We start from the raw sequence: 27,174 nt of genomic DNA on the forward strand, positions 1-27,174 counted from the left end.
GGATGCCGCACTTAACTCTATGCACTTTATAAGGCAGCAAGGAGAAACCATGGAAGGTTTCTGAGCAAACAATACTATGAGGAAAGTTCTATTTTAGGCTTTGGGCTATGAATCATGAGTTATATCTTATAATCCGATAAACATCAAAGTTTGAGGAGTCTCACCATGCACTTAAACAGAAAGGTGTGGCTAGGAACCAAGTGAAGCTGCTGCCTCATAGCTGTCCAGACCAATTCCCAACATGCCAGCTCTCAAGGAAGATTCTACAGAGCCGAGCTTAAGAGACATGCAGGGAGTGTCTGCTACACCCCAGGATAAGGACCTACTCATCCCTGGAGCTGTCCAAATCTGGCAGAGGGATAGCCCTGGGGACTGCAGCATTCCCTGGGACCTGAGGCGACCCAATGGGGCAGCAGGCACAGTACAAGCATGGGCATCCGTTACTGGCAAAGGTGAGACTCCGACTACCAGCCCTGTGCTCATTTCATCAAATCGTGTTGGCTTTGCCATGCAATATGTAACACTGAAAGAGTCCCTTTCCCTCCCCTCATCAGTGACATGACCAACTGAACTTACAGGGACTTGGATTTCCTAATTCTCAATGCCTCTTCCTCTCCAACACATCAGTATAAAGGATCTGCTTCCATCAGAGGCTCACCAACTCCGGAGAGCACCTACAGCTGGTAAATCCTGACACGCGAATAACTGTACTTCCTTATTTCTAGGAAGCCCACTAGTTCTGACCATATTATGGATTTCCAAGTTCTCAAATTCTGACTGTAAACTCCTCGCTGGATTTAGTGTGGCCCAGGATTATCCTCTGGGAAGTGCAAATGGAGTCCCTGATGTCAAAAGCAACTTAAGGACATAAGGGGCCATGCTCATATCCAGGCACAGCCAGACACATTCACATTCTATAATCAGGGAGTAAATACTTCTGAATCCACACTTGTCAGAGCCTGACTACACTTTGTTATTATTTGAGAGTTTTGTTTTACTCTCAAAGGATGGTGTCTGCATGCATGGGTGCGTGCGTGCATGCATGTGTTTATGATTAAAATTCCCAGGAAGCCAAGCAGAGGCTGAAACTGCGGCGTTCTTGGGAGAGGGGAGGGAGGAACCGCGGTACACCTTTTACACGTTCCCAGACACACTCCTACAAACTCAGCCATCAAAAATGAACTTCCAAAGAAATACAAATATCTCCTCTTTCAGAGATTATCAATTATGTAGATCCAAGAAACTTAGCTTATTAGAGTCGACATGAAAAGGGAGAAGATAATTGTTCTGCCCTCAGAAACACTGCTGGCAAAACAGAAATGAGCACATGGGTTCACATGTTTTGGGGAGAACTTCTTAAACTACGTTGGTTCATTGGATCACACCCAACAGTTCACCCACAGAGGTGCCCACAAGTGACTAATTCCTATAACCAATTCAGTGCTAAAAATCTGAGGCATGTCAAACCTATAACTTCACCTTCTTTGACCTCCGACCAGAGGACTGAAGCAGAATCACTGATCAACGTAACACGAACAGTGAGGGAAGCTTAATTACAGAACTAAAGAAATCCACATCGTAAGAGTTGCCTCATGGTTATTTATTTTTACAGGACTGAAAAGGAATATGCATTCCTTCTCCAGACATGAAAAAGGAAAATCTCCCCAAGATGTGCGACAGAACTATCAGCAGGACTGCCAACCTCACATCTGAGACTCCCACCAGGAAGACTGTGCTATCAGGACCAAACTCGGCCACCCACGTTCTGTTCTGTAAACTGACTCAGCAGATCTTCGGCTGTCGGGCACTCAAGGTCTCCTCTCTCTTGACTATTGACTGATTTCTCCAAGACCACGAAAAATTACACTATTCATCCAAAAAATATCAGGCTTATACTTAACACATGGTTTAGCAAATTCATCAAGAGGCAAAAGCAAGCAGAAGAGAATCCTGGAAAGGATTCAGGCTTGATCCTCATTTCTCGCCCAAGTTGTATTAGTCTAGTGAACTCCAGCCTCTCAACCATAGCAGTGGAAGTTAAGTATTAGTCTCGGCTGTGATTTCCTGAGCTCCACAAACAACTGCAAAATCTCCAGTGTCCTTCCCACGAGAGCACAGACCTTGTAGGATGGTGTGCACATGTATCTGTACATGGTGTGTATTTCTGCGATCCTAGAAATGTAGCCTGGTGTATTGGCTAACGCTACTGTAGGACAACCCACTAAGCCACTTTAGCAGGTGCAGAGGGGACAGTGATATATTGACATAAAAAGCCAGAAAATGGGGGATGGGGGAGAAAGTGTAAGTTCAGAGCAACATGAATTGCCGGGGTGGGGGGGGGTTCCAGAAACTCAAACTAAATTCTCTTTGCTGAAGCATCCAGATGGATCATCAAAATTGTGAATACGGATAAAATGCCAATATACACCGTATATCTCCTAACACAAACTTCAGGCAGATTGAATACACAGAAATTAAACCTAAAAGAGAGTATTAGGCATCTGATGTCAAATAACTCCAATGCTTATTTCCAGAAATTGGAAATCCTCTACCAAAGGTCTTCTGGAGGAAAACTCAGCACTTTGGGTAGACACTTTGAGTGAGACTGCCTCACACAGATTCACCTCCTTCCACCACACCTTCTCCCCTACTTTTGATCTTTACTGTTTTGTAAGAGAGGACACCAAATTTGTTTCAGAGCAAGTCAACCTTTAACCCTGCTATTTGGAGGATGTTTTCTTGTAAACTTCAGAGACAAGGTGCAGACTGGAGTGTAGGAGGGATGAGAGTGGAGTCGAAGGGAAACTGGGGTGAGGTTAGACCAAGAAATGAAGCAAGAGAAGACCTTATGCTAGACCCAGCTCTGCCAAAGTCTCCGAAGTTAGTGCTGAATGGATACTTCAAGCATCGTCTCATCAGTGTAGTCCTCTGTTCCAGAGACAAGTTGATGCCCAACGAGCTAATGGCTTGAGCAGGTCCCATCTGGTGTGTGTTAGGGAGCCTGGGCGACCAGATAGGAGATGCACGAACACGGGACGGGCAGGTTGAAGGAGACCCGCACTGAGAGGTTAAGGAGCCGAGCGCCAAGGGGACTGGGGCAGTGGGGAGGGCTCCAGAGGGTGGGGGCGCGAACTGTGCGCCCTGGGCACCTTGGGGAGAGCTCCAGGGTGGGGGGCGTGAGCTGTGCACCCAGGGCACCTTGGGGAGGGCTGGGGGGCGCGGGCTGTGCTCCCTGGGCACCTTGGGGACGGCTGGGGGGTCGCGAGCTGTGCGCCTGGGTACCTTGGGGAGGGCGGGGGGGCGCGAGCTGTGCGCTCTGGGTACCTTGGGGAGGGCTCGAGGGGGGGACCGAGCTGTGCGCCATGGGCACCCTGGGGAGGGCTCGGGGGGGGGTCCGAGCTGTGCGCTCTGGTACCCTGGGGAGGGCTCGGGGGGGGGGGGGGGGCGGTCCGAGCTGTGCGCCCTGGGTACCTTGGGGAGGGCTCGAGGGGGGGACCGAGCTGTGCGCCATGGGCACCCTGGGGAGGGCTCGCGGGGCGGGGGGGGGGGTGTCCGAGCTGTGCGCTCTGGTACCCTGGGGAGGGCTCGAGGGCGGGGGTCCGAGCTGTGCGCCCTGGGCACCTTGGGGAGGGCTCGAGGGGGGGGCCGAGCTGTGCGCCCTGGGCACCTTGGGGAGGGTTGGGGGGTGCCGGGCTGTGCGCCCTGGGTACCTTGATGTAGGCCCGCTGCAGGTAGTTGTAGGGCACTCTGCGCTGGAAGTCGCTGCGCACATCGTCGCTGACGCGGTGGCGGGACGCGGGGCCCCCGAGGCGCTCGGCCTGGCAGCGGCGGGCGCAGCGGGCGCGCTCCAGCAGCGCGCGGAAGAAGGGCAGCTCGGCCGCGGGGCCGGCGCCGGGGGGCGCGAGCGGGCTGCGGGCGGCGCAGCGGCGGGCGCAGAGCGCGCGGACCTCCCGCAGGCGCCGGTGGCTGCGCAGCGCCGCTTCCAGGTCGCGCACGGCTCGCTCGTAGTCCTCGCTGTAGTAGGCGGCCACGCCGCTGGCGTAGAGCAGGTCGAAGGGCTGCAGGGGCCCGGGCTCGCGCTGCGCCTCCGGGCGCGGGCTGTCCGGGGGGCCGCCCCACAGCGGCGGCGGGAGCAGCAGCAGCAGCAGCGGCAGCGGCAGCAGCGGCAGCGGCGCCCAGATGCGCTCCCGCATCCTCCGGCCGGCCACGCGCCCCGCGGCTCCCGGCACCTGGCGTCGGGGCCCCTCTCCCGCCTCCGCCGCGACCCGGCCGCCGCGAGCCCAGGTGGCCGCCGGCGCGCTCCGCGGACTGAGAGGCGGAGGCCGGGTCCGCCGGCCGCTCTTAAAGGGACGCCCACAGCTCACACGCTCCTCCTGCCGCCCGAGCCTCCGCGAGCCGCTCGCCCTGCAGCCCGGGAGCCGGCGCGCTGGAGGCCCGCCCGGGCCCGAGCCTTGCACGCGTCTCCCTCGCGCGTGGCCGACCGGACGGGGTGCTCCCTTGGTGGGGGGAGGGCAGTCCGGCTCGGGGAGGTCAGCACTCTGGTCACTTTCTGCAGCGTGTGGCCCACGCCGCAGTTTGCGGAGTCCCTCACCTTCCGAGCAGGCGCTGGCGCCCCATCTCAGGCTGGCGACAAAGCACCAAGGGACCAGTTGGCCGGGGGGCGAGTCTTGAGGGGAAAGGCGAGGAGTTCAGGTGTATAGAACCGTGAAAAGGCAAAAGGAACCACGCAGAGAATCAAAGCCTGCTGCTGCTCCTCCCCTTAGGAGGGGTCTCTCCCTTGCCCTCTCACCCCACTTTGCAGGAGCCAGGGGTAGGGGCAGGCGGGGGAGCACAGTCGCCCACCAGGCGGTATCAAAGGACCTAGAGGACCCCTTGGAGGAAGGTGTGACTGTCCTCAGAGTCGGCCTGTGTGACCTTGAGCGACCGAGCCTCTGCTGCGCTTCTCCTACAACAAATGTCCCAACACCAACACGTCACATGGTTTTCAGATAGGAATTCTTAACTGTAAGAATTGAACAGAGGCGATTTAAAATCCGGGTACCCCTAGGACTTCGGCGATGAGCATCAATCTAGGGATGAGAACGTGCAAAGAAAAGGCTGCCAGACTCCCAAGACGCTTTCACTGGAGGCTTTCCTGTTCCTCTGCTTCTCCTCCCTCATAAATAGCTCCTAGCCACGGTGTTCCCCCTTTTTCGTGTTCCTTGGCTCCAACCTGTCACAAAGATTCCGGAGAGCTTACTCACTGGCCCCTTGACTCCAGCCGGCCTCCTGAAGGCATTCCTGTGTTCCTGTGTTCTCCTAGTCCCCTTGGCAGTTCCCCAAAGCCTCCTTGGCCACTGGGATGGTGAGCAAAAGGGAGGGGTGACGGGGAAGAGCTACGTGTGTCATGTAGTTGATAGGAGTGTTCAGAAAGTCTTCGGTGTGGAGTCCGCGCTATGCTGAGGAAGTTGCCAGAGTTTTAGGCTCATTCCTTCATTCATTTTGTTGGGTTTGACCGCTCTGACCATGAACAGCCTTGGCTTTGTAATTCCAAGAGACACCAACGAATCATGCTGTTATTATTTTTCTCCACCAAACCTCACTCATTCTGGCTCATCCCACTGATGGAAAAGCTCCAAATTGGAGTTGAGTGTGTACTGAAGGATTTGAATGTTCACTGTGCCAGAATTTGCTCTTGGGTCATCCACCCAGACTTCTTCCCTAGGGATTATCTCTCTTTTCAGATAAGACTCAGAATCCAGAGTTATCAGTGCACTTGTGGAAGGTTTTAAAGCACACTAGGCTGGGAAGTTCTGCTCTGTGACTGGGGATAAAGTGCCAGGAGGCTTTGCTAGAAGTTATCCCTGCATTCTGTGTCATTTCCATATCATTTTATGTCAATTAAATTCCTATCTTCGGATGCCTACTCTCAAGTAGGAATTCTAGGGAAAGAAGAGATGAATAAGCCAGGGTTCTTTTGTTGTTGTTAAAGACTTTGTTTTGAGAAAGAGAGAGCTTGAGCTTGGGGGAGGGGCAGAGGGAGAGAGAGAAGCAGACTCCCCACTGAGAAGGCAGCCTGATAGGGGACTCCATCCTAGGACCCTGAGGTCATGACCTGAGCCAAAGGCAGAGGCTCAACCAACTGAGCCACCCAGGCTTCCTAAGCCAGGGTTCTTATCCTTGGAAGTTTACAATGTTGTCAAAGAGACGAACTTAATTTATGGTACTATAAAACAAGGTAGAGAGTAAGGGACAGCCCAAGATAGGTAGGGACAGACAGGTAAGGAGCTACATGACTAGGCTCATGCAGGGGGCTGCAGGCTCACAGAAACCCCAGAGGTGGAGAAACCTTACAAAGGAGATATTAACTAGAGAGAAGGGAGCCCCTTGCTTGTTATGATATTTACAAGTCTACCATGTTGGTTCTAAATATAGACAGGATATTCTCCTGATAGTCACAAATCTATTGTGATATTGACAAGAAATTTACCAAGTTTCCTTGTCAGTTTTTTTTAAATAAAAGTCTGACTATAAAATGGGTTGCTACTGAGCCCTCAGTAGCAACCCATTCAGATCCCTATCACTCTAGAGAGCTTTTTTTCTTTCCCTTCTGTTTTCACCTTGGCTTAATGAACTTTCACTTCACTTCACCCTCTTGTCCAGGAGATTTATCCTTCAAATCTGTGAGACAAGAACCCTGCAACAGTAGAATGTGGTACATGTTAGTTTCCAAGTTACTATAGACATGCAGAACCTGTAAAGATGGCTTCTAGTGGAAGGATCTAGGAAAACTTAGGGGAAGCACAATTATCGGCACAGAATCAAAAGCTTAGAGTCTGTAGCCATACCAAACAGTCTACTGATCCCCAAAACTGACCATGTGTCTTCAAATCTTCTATCTTTCTGCCTTATTTCCCTCTATACAAATCCCACATGACTTTATAGGAAGCATTTCACTGACATCTCAGAATTGCTTGAACATTGGAATCACCTAAGAATCAGGGCAAATAAATACTGCTCTCCAGCTCTCACTCAAGAGAGATTCTAATTTAATTTGTTATTAATTGGTTAATTTTATCTTATTTAATTGGTTGTTAATTTTAATTGCTGAGGGGTACGACCTCGGCATTGAGTTGGGTTTTGTTATTTTTAAGTTCCCTACATGATTCAAAGATGAAACCAAGATTGAGACCCCCCAGTCTAGAGTGAATACCATATTCCAAAGAGTAAGTCTATGGGTCAGTACTCCAGGTACTATGGAGGCTTGATGAGTCTGAGATATGCCATCCCTCAAATACCTGCTCCCCAAGAAGGACAATCTGATCTGCCTTGTAAGGCTGGATCAGAACAAATGCTCATGACTATAAGGTGATAAGAGCCATGCAGGATGGAGAAGTTGGTTCCAGACAATGCTCTGCCCAATGGCCTCAATCTGTGTTGAAAAAGGCAGTTTTCTCTGAGTCTCTCATACTTCTTAATGTCTTGCTGGGTATACCAAAAATGTACATTTTCTTCACCTGAGCCATTTCTTAGAGAACTGAGTCATATCTCAGCATTTCTGACTCACTAAATCTGAGGTGGAGCCTAAAAATGCGCTTTTCTAACAAATCCCTTGATGATTGGTTCTTTCCTTCCTTCCGTGAACTCTAACAAGTTCCGGAGGCTCTTTGTGCAAGATTAATAGTTTGAGAATCACTTCATCAATACAATTCCTTATGGACAGTGGTTCTCAAATTTTGTTAGGTATCCAAATACTATTAAAAGACACAGAGGGATCCCTGGGTGGCGCAGCGGTTTGGCGCCTGCCTTTGGCCCAGGGCGCGATTCTGGAGACCCGGGATCGAATCCCACGTCGGGCTCCTGGTGCATGGAGCCTGCTTCTCCCTCTGCCTGAGTCTCTCCCTCTCTCTCTCTCTCTCTCTCTCTCTGTGACTATCATAAATAAATAAAAATTTAAAAAAATAATAAAAAAATAAAATAAAATAAAAGACACAGAGAGGGATCCCTGGGTGGCGCAGCGGTTTGGCGCCTGCCTTTGGCCCAGGGCGCGATCCTGGAGACCCGGGATCGAATCCCACGTCGGGCTCCCGGTGCATGGAGCCTGCTTCTCCCTCTGCCTGTGTCTCTGCCTGTCTCTCTCTCTCTCTCTCTCTGCGACTATCATAAATTAAAAAAAAAAAAAAAAAAGACACAGAGACCCTGGCTTCTTGAAGTAGAATCTACCAAGTCTGTAGAAACTTCTCTACCAAGTTTCCCCAGGGTTCTATATTCTCCAAAGTTTAAGAACCACTGTTATAGTTAGTGATGTTCCCACCACCACCACCAGGAGACCTTATTGGTTGTCACACCTAGAGGATTATAGTTGTATTATTGGCATCTAATGGGTAGAGGCTGGGCATGGTGCTAACCATCCCATAAAAAATGGGAGAGCCTCCTACAACAAAGAATTGTCCAGCCTCAAGTAGCAACAGTGCCCAAGTTGAGAAACCCTGGGATAGAACATAACTGCAAATCTTATTAATTTTTCTTATATCCTCAGTAGGAAGTTTAGGCCCACAGGTCACATAGATAGGCAGTGGCAGGAGTAGCACAATTCATTTTAAATACTGAAATGTAAAATATGCATGCTGCATGTCATGGAGCATTGCATGATAATAGCTCTGTGAATTTTTTAAAAAGGGAAAAGAAACAAAAATGCATGAAAGTGAGAAAAAAAAAGATAATATGGTAAAGGGAGCTAGTGGGAGTGGCAGATGTTGGAGTTTCTGCTAAGATGGGTATGAACTGGGAGAGTGCGATTTCGCTTTTGTTTCCCATTCCTTACAAATTCAGAGAACAGCCCAAGCACAAGAGAATCCATCCAAAAGTTTTAAAGGGATTCAATCACTTCCTTTTTTTATTATATTTGGAATAAATCTCGACAGAAGCTTGAATTTCCTTTTGACTTCTGTTTGCAAGTCGAAGGCATCATCATACCCACTTGCTTTAGGGAACCTCCAGCAGGAAAGAATTCTTATTTTCTCCAAATCAGCATAGTTTTTCAAAGTTGATTTCTTTCATTCCTTCAAAATCTTTACGGAACAATAAAAAGTATGCTCAGACTTCAGCAGGACACTTGATCAACAATTTCTATAAGCAAATCTAATATTTGCTTATTTTGATCTTGTGTGACCAGGGCCCTTGCTTGCCCCAAACATCTTTGATTCCTTTAAAATGAAAGGAATTATTCTCACTATGCAACAACCCAACCCTGTTCAGCTGCTGTTGATGCTGGCGACAAGAGGGCTGTTTGGAAGATTTCTTTTCTTACACAAATAGGATCATCTGAAGATTTTTTTTTCCCTCCAAGTAAGTTACTGTGAGAGGCAAGGGACCAACAATATATCAGCATCAGAAAAAAAAAGGCCTCCATGGAGAAAGAGGGTGGTTTTTTTTTTTAGAAAAATTAATATTTAACTTACATTTAAAATCAAACAGGAGTTGCCACATTCCAGGACTGTCTGTTCCCTTCCAATTTCCTTAATAGCTCTGTCCCTGTGCTTACCTTAATTCCTAATTGAGCTCTACAATTCCAAATCAAACAAAACACTCAGTCCCTGCACTCCTGTCATGCAGGCATTCTAAATTCATTCCTTGGGAGACTCGCATTTTAGTTGAACGAGAAAAAAAGCGAAACAAGAATGATAATTATTCTTTAAAAAATTTAAGCTAAAAACACAATCCAGAATGAATTCAAGAGGCTCAAGTATATCCTATGTGCTGGGTGTTATGCCAATTCTTTTCACAAACATTTAGTCATTTTAGTTTCAAGGCTCTTTTTGAGTAAGACATTAGTATTGTAATTTTACCAGTGAGAAAAATGAGACTTACAAAAAAGGAATGATTTGCCGAAGGCTGCCCGTTTAGAAGTTACAGGGCCAGGGTTGAAGCCTATTTACTGCCTTTCCTTAATCTTCAAATATCTTCATAGCTCCTGTCAAAACTCTGCTTCAATTAAACTTGTACAAAGCATATTTTTTCTTTAGTCACCAACTTTGTTTTATGTTCCTCATTCAGCTAGAATCACAGACTCATACAATTTTTTTTTCAAAATAAATGTGGACAATGTGTGTGTGTGTGTGTGTGTGTGTGTAGAAAAATGTATGTACTAGACTGAGACTGAATATGACCCTGAACTCAACTTGACAGGTGACACAATGCATGTAGCAACAGTCATGATGGGGAGAGTAAATAGGCCTTAATTCATTCCTATGGAAGAGATGCTGGATCACTGTGCAGAAACACAAAGAAAAATTTGCTTATGAGAAATTCTTGGAGATATTACTCTGTATATATGGGTGATCTGTTATTCTGAAATTACACTCGTGTCCTGTCTATCTTTGAGCCCCCCTGCCATCTCCCTCTCCATAGCAGGGACTCCCTGATCCCACATTTTGGGCTCTGCCCTGCTGCAAGCTCTTGAGATTAAGTCTGGGCCCAGTCATGCAGTAATGCAAGCATGTTTTCTCCCACAGAAAAAGTCAGCCCGACTTGACTTTCTCCTACTGGCCTGCTGTGCCCTTGAAATCTAGTTTAGAAACTTAACCCATGTCTTCTCCTGCTGGGATATTAAGGTTGATGACTAATCAATTCTCCAACTTCAATTTTATTTATTTTTTTCCAACTTCAATTTTAGAACCACTTGAGTAGATGCTGAAATGGAAGCAATAAATACCCAAATATTACCTTCATCGTTGAAAAGCAGGTTTGGAGACTGTGGGTTTTAATATGCAGTAAATGGTCTTTTTATTACTTTTGCCACCCACACCCTCAAATCCAACCCATCTGCCTATACTCAGCTAGAGAACTTGTGGAGCACTACTCTAGAAGCACCTGCAGCAAGCCAGATGAGGAAAACAGGGCTCACCTCCAACATTCTACTTATCTAAGTAGAATAATGATCCCCCCCTGTTCCCCTGAACTGGGGCCCTACCTTGCCCCTGCTCTCTGTAACTGAGATTCATCCCAAACTAACTCCCTGTTTCCAGCTGTCAGACATCACTAATGCTAGGAACCTGCCTGAACCAGCACTTCATTCTTGGCGGAATCCTGGGGAGGGAGCTTCATTTCTCCACTGTGGCATTCTCTGTCTCGTTTTATTGTCATCCCCGATCATGGCTACTTTGCTACGGTCATCTGGCTGAATTTTATCTGTTGTTTGCTGATTCTGTGTCCCTCATTCTGGTCCACCAAAGTGCTTCTGATCAGTTGTCAGGACTTTCCTTCTGGATCTGCTCTGCCTTGCTCTTGGTGCCCTCCAAGCAGACGCTCTGCCCTGAGGCCCATCCTAGGCCATCTGGCTACAGCAGAGCTCTTGGTTTCCCCATCTCTCTGGCCTCAGCTTTGTGGGGGAAGTTTGGAGAAGACCAGTTCACATTGAATCATATCTTGTACCCATTTCCAGCAAAGACATAGGCTGCCACAGTTTCCACATTTTGCTGGGGAACTAGATGGAAAGCTGCATACAGAATAATCTGGAAGAAATATAGAGATTTTACTTGGCTAATAGAAAGTTGACCTAAATTCCCTTATAGCATTAGACTTTCATCTTTGTTCAGGTTCAACTAATACCAGTTGAGGATTCTTAGCTGGGTACATTTAATGGTTTTATTTGATCCTTGGGGTTAGAAGACAGGGAGAAAATGAAGGTATAATGCTCTATGAATTGTACAAATAAAGAAATTTGGGTAGAAAAAATTGGCTTTTTGTTGTTTTCATTGGTTTGTTTGTTTTTTTTAATTTTTATTTATTTATGATAGTCACAGAGAGAGAGAGAGAGAGAGGCAGAGACATAGGCAGAGGGAGAAGCAGGTTCCATGCACCGGGAGCCCGACGTGGGATTCGATCCCGGGTCTCCAGGATCGCGCCCTGGGCCAAAGGCAGGCGCCAAACCGCTGCGCCACCCAGGGATCCCCCATTGGTTTGTTTTTAAAAAAATGTCCACAGAGGAAATAAGTTAAGGAGGCAGGATTTGAATCTGAGTCCAAAGGCCCACTTTCCTCATGATCCCTTTCTTCTCCTATTAGAGTTTCAAGACATGAATTCTTTTTAGCACCTACCAACAGAGGCTTTGTTCTAGCCGACTTCTCCAACCTTCTGGTAGCCTCCAGATCATCTTCTGCTGGGATTACAGGGAAATAAAAAGAGCCAGATATTAGGGCAGTAAAGCCTCAGCATTAAGAGCTCCTAATTCTAGAGCTAGGTGCCTACCTCTCTCATTATTCGAGTCCATTTTGCCAACACCACCATTTTCTTCTTTTAGGACATTTCTAACACTGTCTGCATCATAAATTGTCAGATGGTACCTTGCACGCTAGCATCCCCACTTCTCTGGAGAGCAACTAAATGTGCCTCCACTGGCACTGTGAGCCTTTTCTGTTCTGCTCTCTAGTGTCTGATAGGTACTAGCAGCCCATCCAACCTGCCTAAGATAAGGTCTCTCCATGTCTCAAGAAGATATATCGTCCTTCCCCATCTTAGCCCCAGAAATCTCAGCATCTCATGAACAGCCTTGCCTTGGCACATCTAGGATAAATTGCTTTTGAGGTAATAAAATGATATCTCATATATCATTTATATATATACATATATATATGATATATATGTATATATATAAATATATTAATTTGAAGAATATCTAAAAATCAATGCCTCGTCATTTACCAAAATCTCATTTGTAGACACGGAAATTAATAACCCATCTGATTTACTATCAACTATGGAGTAAAAGAAAATTAGCTAAAAAGAAAATTGCATATACATATAAAACTGCATATGTATATATGTATATGTATGTATTTTCTCACATGTATATATGAGAAAAAGTTTGGAAAGAAAGAAAAATAGTTTAGCTTTATTTTTGAATAAAGAAAGGTGTGATAGGACGCCTGGTGGCTCAGTGGTTGAGCATCGGCCTTTGGCTCAGGATGTGATCCCGGGGTCCTGGGATCCAGTCCGTCATAGGGCTCCCTGCAGGGAGGCTGCTTCTCCCTCTGCCTGTGTCTCTGCCTCACTCTCTCTCTCTCTCTCTCGCTCTCTCTGTGCATCTCTCATGAATAAATAAAATAAAATATTAAAAGAAAAAAAGCAAAATGTTCTCCACAAAAACTTTCAAACTCTAAAAAACAAACAAAACAAACAAAAAAAACCCTTGGTAATGAAAATAAAATTATCAAAGCTAAAATACCAAAACCATATCTTTAAAATTGATTATTTTGCTTATCACAGTGATTTTAAGGAATTCTTTCAAAAACATTGGCAGTACCCTTATAAAATCAACAATGTGCCCCCACTGGAGAACTTGTCACTCATCATGCCTCAATACTTTAGATTCTGACTTCACTACTCATTTTAATGCCCCTGAAAATAGATTCCAGCTTCCTGATTACCTGACCACCTGTTCCTCCTCACCAGCCTGGCTGGGTGCCTGCCTGTGGTTTCTTGAACCATGCTGTTCCATCTCCAGCCCACTCCTGCTGTGCTCACTTCCAGATTATCTTTTATTTGCAGTAGCTGACCATATTCAGATTGCCCAAATGGAAACTTACTCAAAGAGATATCTCATGATCATCATCCTCTTAGTCTCTTGGGAGGAAAGAGATTTACTAGATCTCAACACCATGTCTGTGTTTTAGAAAATGCTATTTGCATGAGTGAACAAAATGCATGAATTTTTATTTCAAAAGAGACATGCACATAAAATAACCCTGCACGGGAAATCAGAATTAACACACATATCCCACCCCACCCCCATCTCGTTCTGGCTCTCCCTTGTTCTAGTTGTTATATCCTGGGCCTCTTTTACCCCCATCAGTGAAGGAAGGTGTAGAATGAGACCCCTGAAATTCCTTTCAGCTCTCCGTACGCTCTGATCTTTTCATTTTAAAAATACAATGTCATCACATTTCTCATAGTCCCCTAAAGCATTACTTTCCCTCTCCCCACATCTATTTCTGGGAGAAAGTTAAACTTTGGTTCCCAAGCAAATTTCCAAGCTCCCTGGGGGTCATTAAAAGTCTCAGCTTACAGAGAGCTTGTTGATTTTGCCTAGAAATATCAGTCAGCCTCATCCAGTAGAGCAGGAGACTGGAGTTATTGTTTTTGAGACAACCCATAGCTTAGTAATGATTCCAGGCACCGCAGAGTTGATCCATATGCCCCAGCTCCCTGGGGAATCTCCTACTCAGCCTGTCCAGCATGTGTATTCTCCTTCTGTCCTGTCTTTACCCATAGGAAAGAATCATGAAGAAAATCCAGGATTAAGGGAAAACAAGTAGGGACAGCTACCCTACTTTCCTACCCCACTTGATAAATGGAGAAGATAAGACACGCAGTGGTGAAGTGTCTCAAGGGGGAAAAAAACTTTAATAAATAATAAGACATATCTTAAATCTTCTTTTTTACTGAATCTTACTCCTTTAGCACTGTGTATTTGGAGGAAGTCAGAATGTAAGCAGTAAAGTGACTTGGGTTGATTTACTTTTGGAGGATGGGATAATTTATAATTAAAAATTAGCATTATCTTCAAACCACTTCCAAACTCTTAATAATTATTTTTAAGGTATGGTAAAAATATATACATATATGCTTAAAAACTTTTTAGACAACTCCTTCCTCTTACTTGATGATGCAAGTTGTATAAAATATCTCCATTTTTCTCCCCACTTCAATCTTAATATATCCACAGAAAACATGGACCACTAACTTAATATTTGGTATCTGAGCGACAGCCAGACCACAGGCTCTACCCCACAAACTATAATCATAGGTTGATTTGTTAAAATAAACACAAAAGAAATTGTATAGTCAACTTCCTTCAAAGGAGACACCCTGGGATGCCACATGCTGATCCCATTTTTGACACCAATGCTTTGGGAAGGATTTGCAGAGATATTTTGCATATTATTTTATAATCGAAACTGAATTTTTACCAAAAAAAAAAAAAAAGCCTTCCTTAACCTATTTCCTGGACACAACTTCTGGTGGCGTGGCAAAGATGTTTCCTGACGTCAAGTGTTCTCTCAAAAGATAAAGAGTCCCCCTCTTTAAAAATATTTCATTGACTGAAGCCAGTCTTCTAAGGAGGCAGAAGCATTCCTTTTGATGCATGCTCATTTCATAGATAATAATAATCACAGATTTTCTTTTTTTTTTTTTTTTTTTTTTGTTAGTCACAGAGAGAGAGAAAGAGAGGCAGAGACACAGGCAGAGGGAGAAGCAGGCTCCATGCACCGGGAGCCCGACGTGGGATTCGATCCCGGGTCTCCAGGATCGCGCCCTGGCCCAAAGGCAGGCGCCAAACCACTGCGCCACCCAGGGATCCCTAATCACAGGTTTTCAAGAAATAACATCACTTTAATTTTTGTAGCTCTTCATCATTCTAAAAGCCCTTCCACACATGTAAGATGATAGATGTTTCCTCACCTGGTCTGGAATCCTGGGTGTTCCCTATATAAGGGCTTTGGGTTATACTGCAAAGTGGAAGAGCCAAGATCTCACTCACCTCCAGAACAGCTTTTAGCAAACCAAAGACAACTTGCTCACCCACACCCAGGGACTAGATATTTCAAACTAATCGGTCCCTCTTCTTTTTCCACAAACTCATTTGATACTGTTGGTATTGAAACTTTAACTAGAAGGGAAACAATTTTATTAAAGCAATATACTTAACTTTCTAGAGGTATTGTTGCACTTCGAGAGATAAATTTAACCAAAATGATTCTCAAATGTGGGGATATATGAAAGAGTTTCTATTGAATGTTTCTTTCCTCTATTTTTCCCCCTCACTTCATTCCGCATATACCCACAAGAAAATAAGACCAACTAACTTCCACACTCTCCAGTGGAAAGACTGCCAGACCTCAGATTCTATCGCACAAAATTTGAAATTCTCTAGGGATCTGCTTCTGTCTTATTGTAGGATAATAGAAAAGAACAGATGAAAACAGGAGTTTATCCTTGTATTACATTTGCTTTCTCATTTAATTGGCAAAATCTATATCCCTTTCCTTGGAAAATTATGCCATAATACTAAGGCTTTTTGACAAGCCTTGAAAATATTAAGGCCCAGGGATAAAGTTTTTCATTTATTCATTTCTCTACAGTGACATTCTTCTTAGGAGGGCTTCTCATCTGACATTCTAAAGACAGAACAATGAGGACAAATTATGTATTTACCCATAATCTCAGTTCTTTTTCCCATGAATGTAGATCAAAACTTCTCAAATTTTACTGATAATGAAACAGATCAAAACCCAAGGATTTGCCTTATCCTCAGTCCCACAGTAAGCCTGGAACTAAGTCAGTGAATGAGATTTCAGTGCCTAGCTTTCTTATGTGGTGAGCCAAATCACACAGCCTCCTACTCCCATGCGTATCCAAATTTCCCACTCCCTCCTCTTCCCCTTACAACCACACTCTGACTTACACTTCAAAAGGAAAGTTGAAGAGGGTACCATGAGCATGAATCAGAGACAAACTTGCATAGTTAAATTCAAAAGATGTTCTAGGGTGAGAGAACCTTTTAAAATCCTCTAGGGCAGATCCCTAATTCAGCTGAAGACCTCCAGGCCTAGATTGAAAAGTGACATGTGAGCATACAAGCATACAGTGATCTGGTGAGTGAACTAGCATGAAAACAACACTTTTGTAGACAACGCTTTTCCCTGGGGCAAATGACCTTACCAAGGTTGAGTTTTGAGCTCTTCCTCACTGATTTCCTTAAAAGTATCATTGAACTGCCATCTGTAAAATCTTTATAGGTGCTGTACAATCCCTGAATTTTATTTTATTTTATTTTATTTTATTTTATTTTTTTTATTTTTTTTTTTTTTTACAATCCCTGAATTTTAGAATCCCTGTTACCACTTCAGCCAGAGCTCTTGGATTTTATTTACATATAATGCATTAGAAAAAAAAAAAAAACGATACTGCAGCTTTGAAAGTTTGAAAAACTTTAACTTCAAATATGCCATGCTTCCAACCAATATATCCTCATGAAAGTCCAGCAAAGATGTGAGCAGAAAGACATTCCTGAGGATGAAGAAAACATATACAAAATTTCTCAAAGTTCAAAGTTGAAAATATCAGTATCATTCAACTGCACAAGATGTTAGAAGTTGCTTTGCTTTTACTTTCCATTTCATTAATGATATGCTCAGATTTCCATAGAAGAGGATATTGTTTACTTCTAGCCTATATGTCAAAATAAGCAAAGGATCTGAATCTGAATCCAGCAGGCCTATAGAGTCTGAAGATGGGTCTAAACACAGTGGAAATTCAACAAAAGGTCAGGGATGGACTTTGAACAAATAGTTTTATACTCAGAAGGCAAATTGGAGAAACTTGAGACAACAAAGACAGAGCCACTGGGTAGATCTGACCAAATTGTTTTTGGAATACCAGAGATAAGAGGAAGTGTCTCTTTATCTCAAGTCTCTCCTCTCAGTCTCATCTGACTTCTCTCATCTTCTGCATGTCATTAAATACACCGATACCCACCCAGTTACTCAACCAAAAAAAATTAAAATTATTCTTGAGATCTAGTTTTCTTCATAACCAACAGCTAATCACTCATCTTTGTCTATTTTAAATTAAAAATATATCTCTAATTCACCCTTTTCTCTTCAGTCCAGGCCACCACTCTAGAGCAAATCATCATCATCTTTCACTTGGTAAATTGCAATAGTCTTCTTTCTGGTCTCCAGTTTTCATGATTGTCTACCTCCAGTTTGTTCTCCACACAACGGCTAACATTATTAAAATAATGTAAATATGATCATGTCATTCCTCAGCTTAATATTCTTCAATGATTTCCCACCGAAATTGAGAGAAAACACAAAATCCTTGATTATTCTACAAGGTAATTCATGATCTAGCCAATGCCAAACTCAGCCTTATCTTTCACAAATTTTTTCCTACTTATTATTCAATTTTACAGGACATTTTTTACTTTCTTAAATTTGTCCAGATCTCAGATGCTTCCCCCATAATACTCTTTCTCTCTTTGAAATTCTCCCCCATTCATTCCTCAATTGCCAACTTAAATGTTAGTTTCTCAGGTGGAATTTTGTTGCCTTCCTAATACAAAAACCCCCGTGATAATATATTGCATGTCACACTGCCATTTCTCTTAGTGGCACTGACCACAATGTATATGCTTGTGTTTATTTTTTTGTTTCTCCTTTACTAAGTTACAAGCTCCCCAAAGGTAGGAATCAGATATTTTGTTTGCCACTATCTACCCAGAAACTAGAACAGTGCTTGACATATATCGATACTATCAATTGACTAATTAATTGAAGGAGCCAATAAATCCATCAATAAATAAAATGTAACAAGTATTCAGCTTATTCAGCCAAAAAACTTATGGAAGGCCTCTTTTTCAATCTCCATGGCCCCTGTAACCTCCATCAATTTGTTTTCATCATCCTCTATGACAAAAGAAAAAAGTTAAGTCCATTGGCTGGATATCTCTGACAATATCTGAAAACAATTCTTGTTGTTTCTGAGTTCTTTGTCTTTAGCAAGATTCATAATAATACATATCTCTTATGTGTCTATTATGTGCAAGGGACTTCCTTGATTTAATGGAGAATGAAAGAATAAATAATAGACCCTGTCTCCAAAAAGGACAACCTAGAAGTCATAAAATCAAACAGAGTTCAAGGTAAAAGATGACTTGTACTTTAAGAAATTCCAAAGGACCATATTATTTTTAGCTTAGGAGAGACAGAGACCTTCATGAAAGAGGAAATATTTGAGCTGAACTGTGTAGGGTCGGTAGGATTTCAGTACAGTGATATGTGAGAGAGAGAAGAGCATTCTAGGGAGATAAAAGAATATGATAAGATGTACATTTTTAGAAAAAATGGAGCATACTTTGAAAATAGAAAGGAGCCCAGTTTTTTGGGGGCCATATGTTTTGAGAAGCAGTAACATATAGCTAAAAGGAGAGATGACAGCAATTTTTAGATGCCTTTGAATCTCAAGGTTTATATTCTATTTACAGAGAATGGTCAACTATTGAAGCTCTTGCTCATGGCAGTCGTCCATTTAAAAGAGTAGATTGGAGCATGAAAAATAATTGTATGAAGTAGGGAGACCCTGAACCCCTGGAAGAGGAGATATTACTGAGATAATTACTGCAATTGCTTAGAAAATGGTACTACACACCCAAAGTAGGATGTGGTGAAGGAAAGGAAAAAAGAGCAAAATTAGGTCTTGGTTGTAAGAAAACTCAGGTATGTTCTCCATTCTGTGAGATGTCTCCAGTAGAACTGAGCCTCAACTGGCTATGGCAGTAATATGCTCCAGAACACATCCTTCACAGGCTTCCTTTCCTTTACTGTTTCCCTACCTCACTTCCCTTGCAGTTCTTCCTGGAATCACCTCTCGAATATGCTGCTTGTACTCATATCTTTGATTCAGAGACTATTTCTGGGAAAACTCAACCTAAGTCAGGTGATATTAATAATAATAGAAAACAAAAATTAGAGCAAACTGAGAGTAGGAGTTGGAAAAAAAAAAGATTTAGATTTATTTTTGATATTTTGTGTGGAGCTGGAATTTTTATTATTATCCAGACTTAGCTGAATCAAATCCATGGAAAACATAAAGTGTAATTTGAATTGATAATACAAATATTCATAAATGATACCAAATTGTAAGAATTTTACATTTGCAAATATCTTACATCTGTGCATTCAGGTTTTGTTTTTGAACATTCTTTTTCCATTAAACCGATTAAAAATCAAACACCTGGGGGCTTTGGTTTACACACATGCCAAGACAGCCTAAGATTAGATTGTAAAGGTCCTTTGAAATAACTCCATTTTTAATACCAAAAATAAAAATTTTAAATCTCTCCCAGTTTTTAAACATATAACAAATAAAATTCCAACAGAATCAAAGTTGTTGTTCTTTTTTTAAGATTTTATTTTATTTATTTATTTATGAAAGACACAGAGAGAGAGAGAGGCAGAGACATAGGCACAGGGAGAAACAGGCTCCATGCAGGGAGCCCAATGTGGGACTCGATATCGGGACCGGGATCACTCCCTGAGCCAAAGGCAGATGCTCAACCTCTGAGCCATCCAGGCGTCCCCCAGCAGAATCAAAGTTAAAAATAAAATAGATAGCCATGAGGGGAACAAGGAAAAATAAAAGTCATTTTTTGATCTAGAAGTGGGAAGGAATTTCAGAAACATAAAAGCAACTAAATTACAAAGTAAGAGATTAGTAGAATTAATTACATACTTGTAAATATTGAAATCATATATGAGCAATCAACTGTGAAAAATTTCAACATATATTACATACAAAGTATTATTATCTTTAATATAAAGAATTCTTGTAAACTAATAAAATGGATGCTTCAACAGTAAAAGACCAAAAGACATAATAGGTAGACCAAAAGAAAGATAATGCAAATGAATGCATATTAAAAAGTGTCGAAATCCTTAAAATATTCTACTTTTGCTTATCAAGTTGTAAATTTGAAACTAATAGTGGCTGAAAAGTCTATGAATTACTATGCCTATCCACACTGAAAAGGAGTGCGAGTTGGCATGGATCTATAGTCCCTTATCTACACTTCCAACGTTTAAAAATTTTTCATAGCTTTTTGGTAGCAAAACGGAATTGAACTGATAGGAGGATACTTATTGTTTTTATTTATTCTACCTAATGAGAATAAATGCATTTTGCTACAGAGATAGTAATATGTTTGATTGCATGCATTTCTCTATACCTAAAGAAGGATGTTACCCACTACATGGTTAATGTAACCTATTACCATTCTAAAATCCCCAAATTTCTAAGTTCCAAAACATATATAACTCTATGGATAAGGGATTGTGGACCTGGACTGTAGTTTTGGGGAGAACAATTTTTCAGATATTTCTAATATCTTAGGTTTTACATTTCTTTAATAATAATACATTTAGGAGCTTATTCTAAGGAAAAGTAGTCAGTAACATGCAGAAATATTTCTAACTAAGAACATTCATTGGGATGTTAAACCTAATAATAAGAAATTGAAAATAATATGAATGTTCATCAAGAGAAAAATATAAGATAAATGATGTCAACTACACTGGAATACCCATAGCAAAAGCATGCTTTCACGGAATTTGAATGACAGGTGTCAGAGCTGAGGTAAGAACAAAACACATAAGCATACCTGAAACAATAATATCAACTGTATATTTATAGAAAAATACTTGAAGGAAATTATCTCTGGAAAGTGAATTATGGGTTGTTTTAATTTTTTACAACTTTGTTTTATGAATCTTCCACAAATCTTGATTACTCTTAAAACAGAAGAAAGGGCATGCTATTTAATTATAAAATTTGAAATTTCTTTAATTATTTGAGCTCAGAAGAGGGTTTTCAAAAATAGAGGCCCACACTTAGACATTTGGACTAATATTTGCATGGCACATATTAGTTTTATGTTTTATGAATCTTCCACAAATCTTGATTACTCTTAATACAGAAGAAAGGGCATGCTATTTCATTATAAAGTATGAAATTTCTTTAATGATTTGAGCTCAGAAGAGGGTGTTCAAAAATAGAGGCCCACGATTAGACACTTGGACTAATATTTGCATGGCACAGATGCCCAGATGTAACTAACTCACAGAGGATATATTAGCTTTTGCAATTAAAATGCTTTTCACTCAGAAGTTGTCAACTAGTCTCTCAAGCATATATTTCAGGAGTTTTCCTAATATTTGTTATTTTTTATAATAGAATGGAAAAAAGGCCTTAGACATGGTTTAAATATCAAAATTAAAACTATGATAGGGAAATGAAAAGCACAGCATAAGGAATATAGTCAATAATATTGTAATAACATTGCATGATGACAGATGGTAACTATAATTATTATGGTGAGCACTGTGTACATATAGCATTATCAGATCACTATATTGTGCACCTGAAACTAATATAATATTGTATGCCAACTGTACTTACATAAAAAATAAAAATGTTTAAGTTACAATATATTTGGAACAGTACCTTAGGTTTTTAAAGCTTTTTACAATTTGTCCACCACTGTCACATCTGTTTCTTAATTCATTCTTCATGTGTATTTCTCTGATTCTGGATTTTATTAAAAAAAAAAGTTTCCAAAAAATGCAACAAAAGGACAAAGGAAAACATAAATTTCTGAGTTCTCACAGCCTGGTATTAATAACTGTTAACATTTTGTCATTTTTTATAAAAAAAGGAATGAATACCCTCTGTCCAAAATTAAGTCCTCTATGACCATTTTCCTCATGCACTTTCACACATGTACCTTGAATGTATGCCCACTTACTGTATATGCACATATCTCTCCATGAGCAATACACAGATAGTGGTCTTTTGTGTCAGGTGGGTATTTTAATTTGTACAAAATTTTATACTATGCATGTTGTTCTACCTTTTATTTTTATTTCAAATTCTCTTTTAAGTTTTATCCATATGGGTATACACACACACATCATTGCATTGTGTAAACTACCCTACCAAATTTTGTCATTTGCTTTTCAAGCTAACCCTATAAGTTAGGCATAGGGTTAAGGTAGGGAAGACAGATTTTTGTTCTATTTTGCAGATAAGATGTTAAGTGAATTACCAAGATGTACAAGAGGCTTGACTGAAATCGCTCTGATCCTACCTAGTTTGGGGTTCAGTATTCCTTCTCCAAGAAACAGGATTTTTAGGCAGAAAAGTCAGATTTAGAGAAACATGGAAATTCATCCAGAGTTGCCATTTGATATTGCCCTTACAAACATCTGGAGATCAGTCTCTTTCCCAGGGACCAGGACAGTTGGGAACAATGACTCTAACTTTTACTAGTATCCCTTGCTTGTTGAACCTTTGACATCAATGAAATAAACTGTATGTGTGTCTCCCACTATTCTGTAAATTTTCATCAGTGAGGTAAGTCTTCCCAGGTCCTGGATGAACATACATAGCCCCTGTGGCTTCAATTCTTCAGCTATAGTTTTATGGTTACTTTCAACTTGGACATTATGTCTGCCTGTCCAAGATATGAGAAATTCCTGCACCTGATACAGCAGCTGATGGCTCTCCTGGCCAAGTTCTGGGATACTTGAGGCTGGAAACCTACAGTGGGGAAGGGGATGAGCCAAGGGTGACAAGATCCTTCTGCTCTGGCTTTTTCACTTACTCCCTAGCTGTTTATAGGTTTCTTTTCCTACCAGAGTCTAAGCAAGAAAAAAAGGAAAGATGACAAGTAGGACACTTTTTACTTGATGGGATGGTTTTCTGCTCTATGGATATGAATGATAAGATTCAAATCTTTCTTTTGATGAAGTTTTTGTGAGTTCTGTGGAAATTCTTTGCTGGATCACTCTCTTAAATGCCCTGGACATCTTTATTCCAGGTAATTCTTTCTTTGGCATGTGGTTATCCAGGGTTATACATAGAGTTTCTTGCCTTTCCCTCCTCCAGGCAACACTTTTTGGACAGGGCCCTTTGGACAGACTCTTTGCTGGGCTTTCTTTCATGTGACCCTTATCTGACTCTTGGAAAAAGTCAAGCATCCCTTAGCCATTGGGCAGTAGTGGATCATAGTGCAGAAGCCCTGTCCAGGCTTTACCCCCAAAGCCAGGCCTGTTTTTGTTCTTTAGCATTCCTAGTTTACAGCCTAATAAAGCTTTCTCAGGAAAGAGACAAGCACAGTGCTTTGTAATGCCCAATTTTTTAGAACACATTCCAAAGCTTTTTTAGTTATTGTCTTGAAATCCCTCCCCCTACATTTGCAGTAAGAAGCTCACAGCTTCCCTACACCAAATGGATGGGATAAAGATTTAGAGCATAACAATGTATTTCCATAGAAAATTCTCTGAAATCCCATGATCACACCTTCTCTTTCGGTGTTTTTATTTTTGCTCTGTCCAAGAGATCCCATAGCCCAGGTATCGTTTCATGTAAAAAAAAAAAAAAAAAAAATTTGATAGGAAGGGGTTTGTTTTATACTTTGGTAACTAATATTTATCTTATTGGCCCCTTATTGGTCAAAATGAAGCAGGGAAAATCCCATTCTGATTTCCTGTGATACCTAGCTAAGTGACACAAGGCTAATTGTTGAACTACTATGCGATCTTCCCACATTTAAGATAAAATGAGGTAATGGAACAATACTACCGCTTAGATCATAGAGTTGTGGAGATGATTAAATGAGTTAGTGCATGTTAAGTCTTCAAACATATCTGGCTTATTTTAAGAACTCAATAAATATTAATTGTTATTATTTCTCTTTCCAACTTCTAGCTAGAAAATAGGTCGAGGGGAAGTAATGTAAAGCATGATGACTGTAGCTCAAAAATTGTTTGGCATACTTGAAAGTTGCTAAGAGAGGATATCTCAAAAGTTCTTGCCATGAAAAAATAAAATTTTGTAACTACATATAGTGATAGATGTTTACTAGACTTATTTTGGTGATCATTTTGCCATGCATACAAGTGTCAAATCATTATGTTGTAGACATGAAACTAACATAATGTTACATGCTAATTATACTTCAGTAAAAAAAGATAAGAAACTAAAAAAGGAGAAAAACTTAACTTGACTGACATTCCCTTAACAAATTTTTCTTAATTTATCCTGTCAATATTAAGCATATCTTCCTCAGTATTTCCAAAATACTGTAGTGAATTCTGTCCCTTTGTGTTCTCAAATTCATGTATCATGTTCCTACAAATAGGTGTTCATATGCATGTCTTCTTTCCTTTAACTCTTCAAGACAGGGACCTCAATCTATTTGTTTTTGTTTCCCAAACATGTTTGATGGATGAACAAATGGGCAGGACAGACAGGATGGCTAGACACTGAAAAATAAATAGTGTTGGTAGATGATCGACTTTGCTGAGGTAGATGAATGAACGGATAAAGCCTGAATAGCAAACAAGTCTCTGAAAGCTCTAAAAGAGCACAGAAATATGCACAGTTTACACATGACTGCGCCAATATTTTCCTATTAAAGCTGTAAGAATTTGTAACAAAAACAGACTAAGGAAACATTGGATTCTACTAGATCTTTAATGATACCAGGCTGTGTTTGAAAAGAAAAGCAAATATCTTTATAATCATTCCATGGGGGTAATTTACTGAAATAATATCAATGTAAAAAAAATGGAGGTAACTTTTGTTCCCCTTTGCTCTTGGATGGCTCTAGCCGACCATTATGCTTTAAACCTCAAAGACTGAAAATGGAAATTCACAGCTGATCATACTAGCTAGATGATGAAACTGTTGAGATTAAGATTGAAAGATGTAAAACTAGAAAGCATTTTAATCATAATTGCCTTGTAGTACTTATAATCACTATGGATAAAAGACTACAGTAGAGTTAAATATAGTACAATTACATTATTTTTTTCTTTTGATTCATAAAGAAGTCTTAGTATTACATTCATTCCTTAAAAAGAATATAATTAATTGTATTAGTATAGTTAACTGGGACTGAAAGACACTCCAACAGAAAAAAATTGATTTCCTTGACATTCAAAAACAATGGAATTATTTTTTTCAAATGGATACTTACTGCAGTTATAGAGGCAGCTGCTAAAAGCATTAGTAATCATTAAGAGAAAGTAATAGTGAAGAAGCTTTTCCCTTTTTTTGTTTTTTTTTTCTTTTGAAAGCCAAAATATTCCATTTATTAAGTTTCATCAGATCTGAAACTTTGGGGATGTTTTAAGCCATGAAGAATAAAGTTATATTAACCCTCATAATTCTCCATTAATTCCTCTTCATAGCATGGCTTTACAAACTGCTGTGTTCCAGCCATGCTGGAACTTTGGATCTATCCTCTTGTGGAGTTGACCTCCTGCCTACTTCAGTCAGTAAGATGAACAGCCCTACAAAGGTGTGGATGATAATATGGAGACTGGGGACTTGGTCAGGCTCATTCACCTTGCTCTCTGACTTTGGGCAAGTTTTTCAAGCTCAACTTTAGTTATAATATTGGACATTCATTTAATTGTTGGTAAATTGGAGATGAATACATTTATTTCCTATGGTTATTTTAAAGCTTAAAGTCAATCTTTATTAAGTGCCTTAGAAATTTCTACATACCCTAGAACAATAACTTATTATTCAAGTAATTTCATGAATTATTATTATGCATTAATTATTCAAGTATTGCATTGTACATAGATATATGGGTAGTTACCTGCCCTGCCATAATACCACAAGCACTTAACCAGATTTCCAAGTGAGGAAATAAAGTGCTATACTCGGGCCTTACACACAGCAGAATGCCAGATACTGCGAAGACCATCTCTCAGGGCCCACACTTTTTTTCCCATTGCTTTTTCTCTCTGTGTATTTTTGTTCAATTCTCTTGATTATCAGCTTCCTCAGCATATTTATATTGCACATGATCTGCTGTGACCATGATCCTTGGCTCTACAACATGAGGTCTTAGGTCTAGCACCTACCTTCAGCTGACCAAAGTCTCCAGGTCTCTTTGATTAGAGAGACAATAAATTGCCTCAGATAGTGACCTATCTACTGTCAACTCCTTCGAAATACCACTAAGATAACCTTTTGACCACCAAAGTAACTTCTTGAAAAAAGAAAGTGGTGTTTACTGCTTAACATAATAATAACATAATATGTTGGCAGTCACAGTAGCATCTCAAAGAGAGAGAAGGCAAGGATGAGATTTATATGAGGATTTGGAGGTTTAGTTTAAGGCAAGTCTTTCAATGTCGAGCTAACTTGAGATTGGATAAGTTTGTGCCATAACAATTTAGGGTTGGTAGACAAAAAGGGGCTGAGAGTCTTGAATAAACAATCTTCTGATAAACTTAATGAAGTTACCTATTGTCCTAAGAAGGTGTAAGGAGAGCTACTTGAGTAGTCTGCTGTTCAAATAAATGGATCTGGGTGATAGTTCTTGAAACAAACAATAAAGTCATCTGGAACTTCATCTTCCTGGACTGGATTTCCCTAAAGTTATGTTAATTTAGACAGTTAACTGTATGTTTTAGATGGTTTTCTATTCTCAATTTTCAGTGCTGGGTGTTTTTAGAGTCACTTGGAAGAGGGAGGTTATTAAATATATATACTTTACCCTACATTGAAACATTAAGCATTTATCTTTAGGAAAGGTATTTGGTATTGGTAAATTTA

General features: G+C 41.1%; 1 protein-coding gene and 1 long non-coding RNA gene across 2 annotated transcripts in view; both read right to left on the reverse strand.

Moving 5' to 3' along the window:
• Window positions 1-4,208, reverse strand: part of P3H2 (prolyl 3-hydroxylase 2) — a 150,232-nt gene extending 146,024 nt beyond the window's left edge. The window contains exon 1 of the mRNA XM_072807833.1: window positions 3,711-4,208. Coding sequence (XP_072663934.1) covers window positions 3,711-4,193 — 483 coding nt within the window. The 5' untranslated portion in view covers window positions 4,194-4,208. The remainder of the gene's footprint in view (window positions 1-3,710) is intronic.
• A 6,377-nt stretch (window positions 4,209-10,585) lies between these two features.
• LOC140622427 (uncharacterized) overlaps window positions 10,586-27,174 on the reverse strand; it is a 39,734-nt gene continuing 23,145 nt past the window's right edge. Inside the window, exons 2-3 of the long non-coding RNA XR_012022192.1 lie at window positions 12,078-12,136; window positions 10,586-11,492 (exon numbers count right to left, since the gene is read on the reverse strand). This is a non-coding gene — a long non-coding RNA (uncharacterized lncRNA). The remainder of the gene's footprint in view (window positions 11,493-12,077; window positions 12,137-27,174) is intronic.

This window comes from Canis lupus, chromosome 31 (assembly GCF_048164855.1).
Source record: "Canis lupus baileyi chromosome 31, mCanLup2.hap1, whole genome shotgun sequence".
In the NCBI taxonomy this organism is placed as follows: Eukaryota; Metazoa; Chordata; class Mammalia; order Carnivora; family Canidae; genus Canis; species Canis lupus.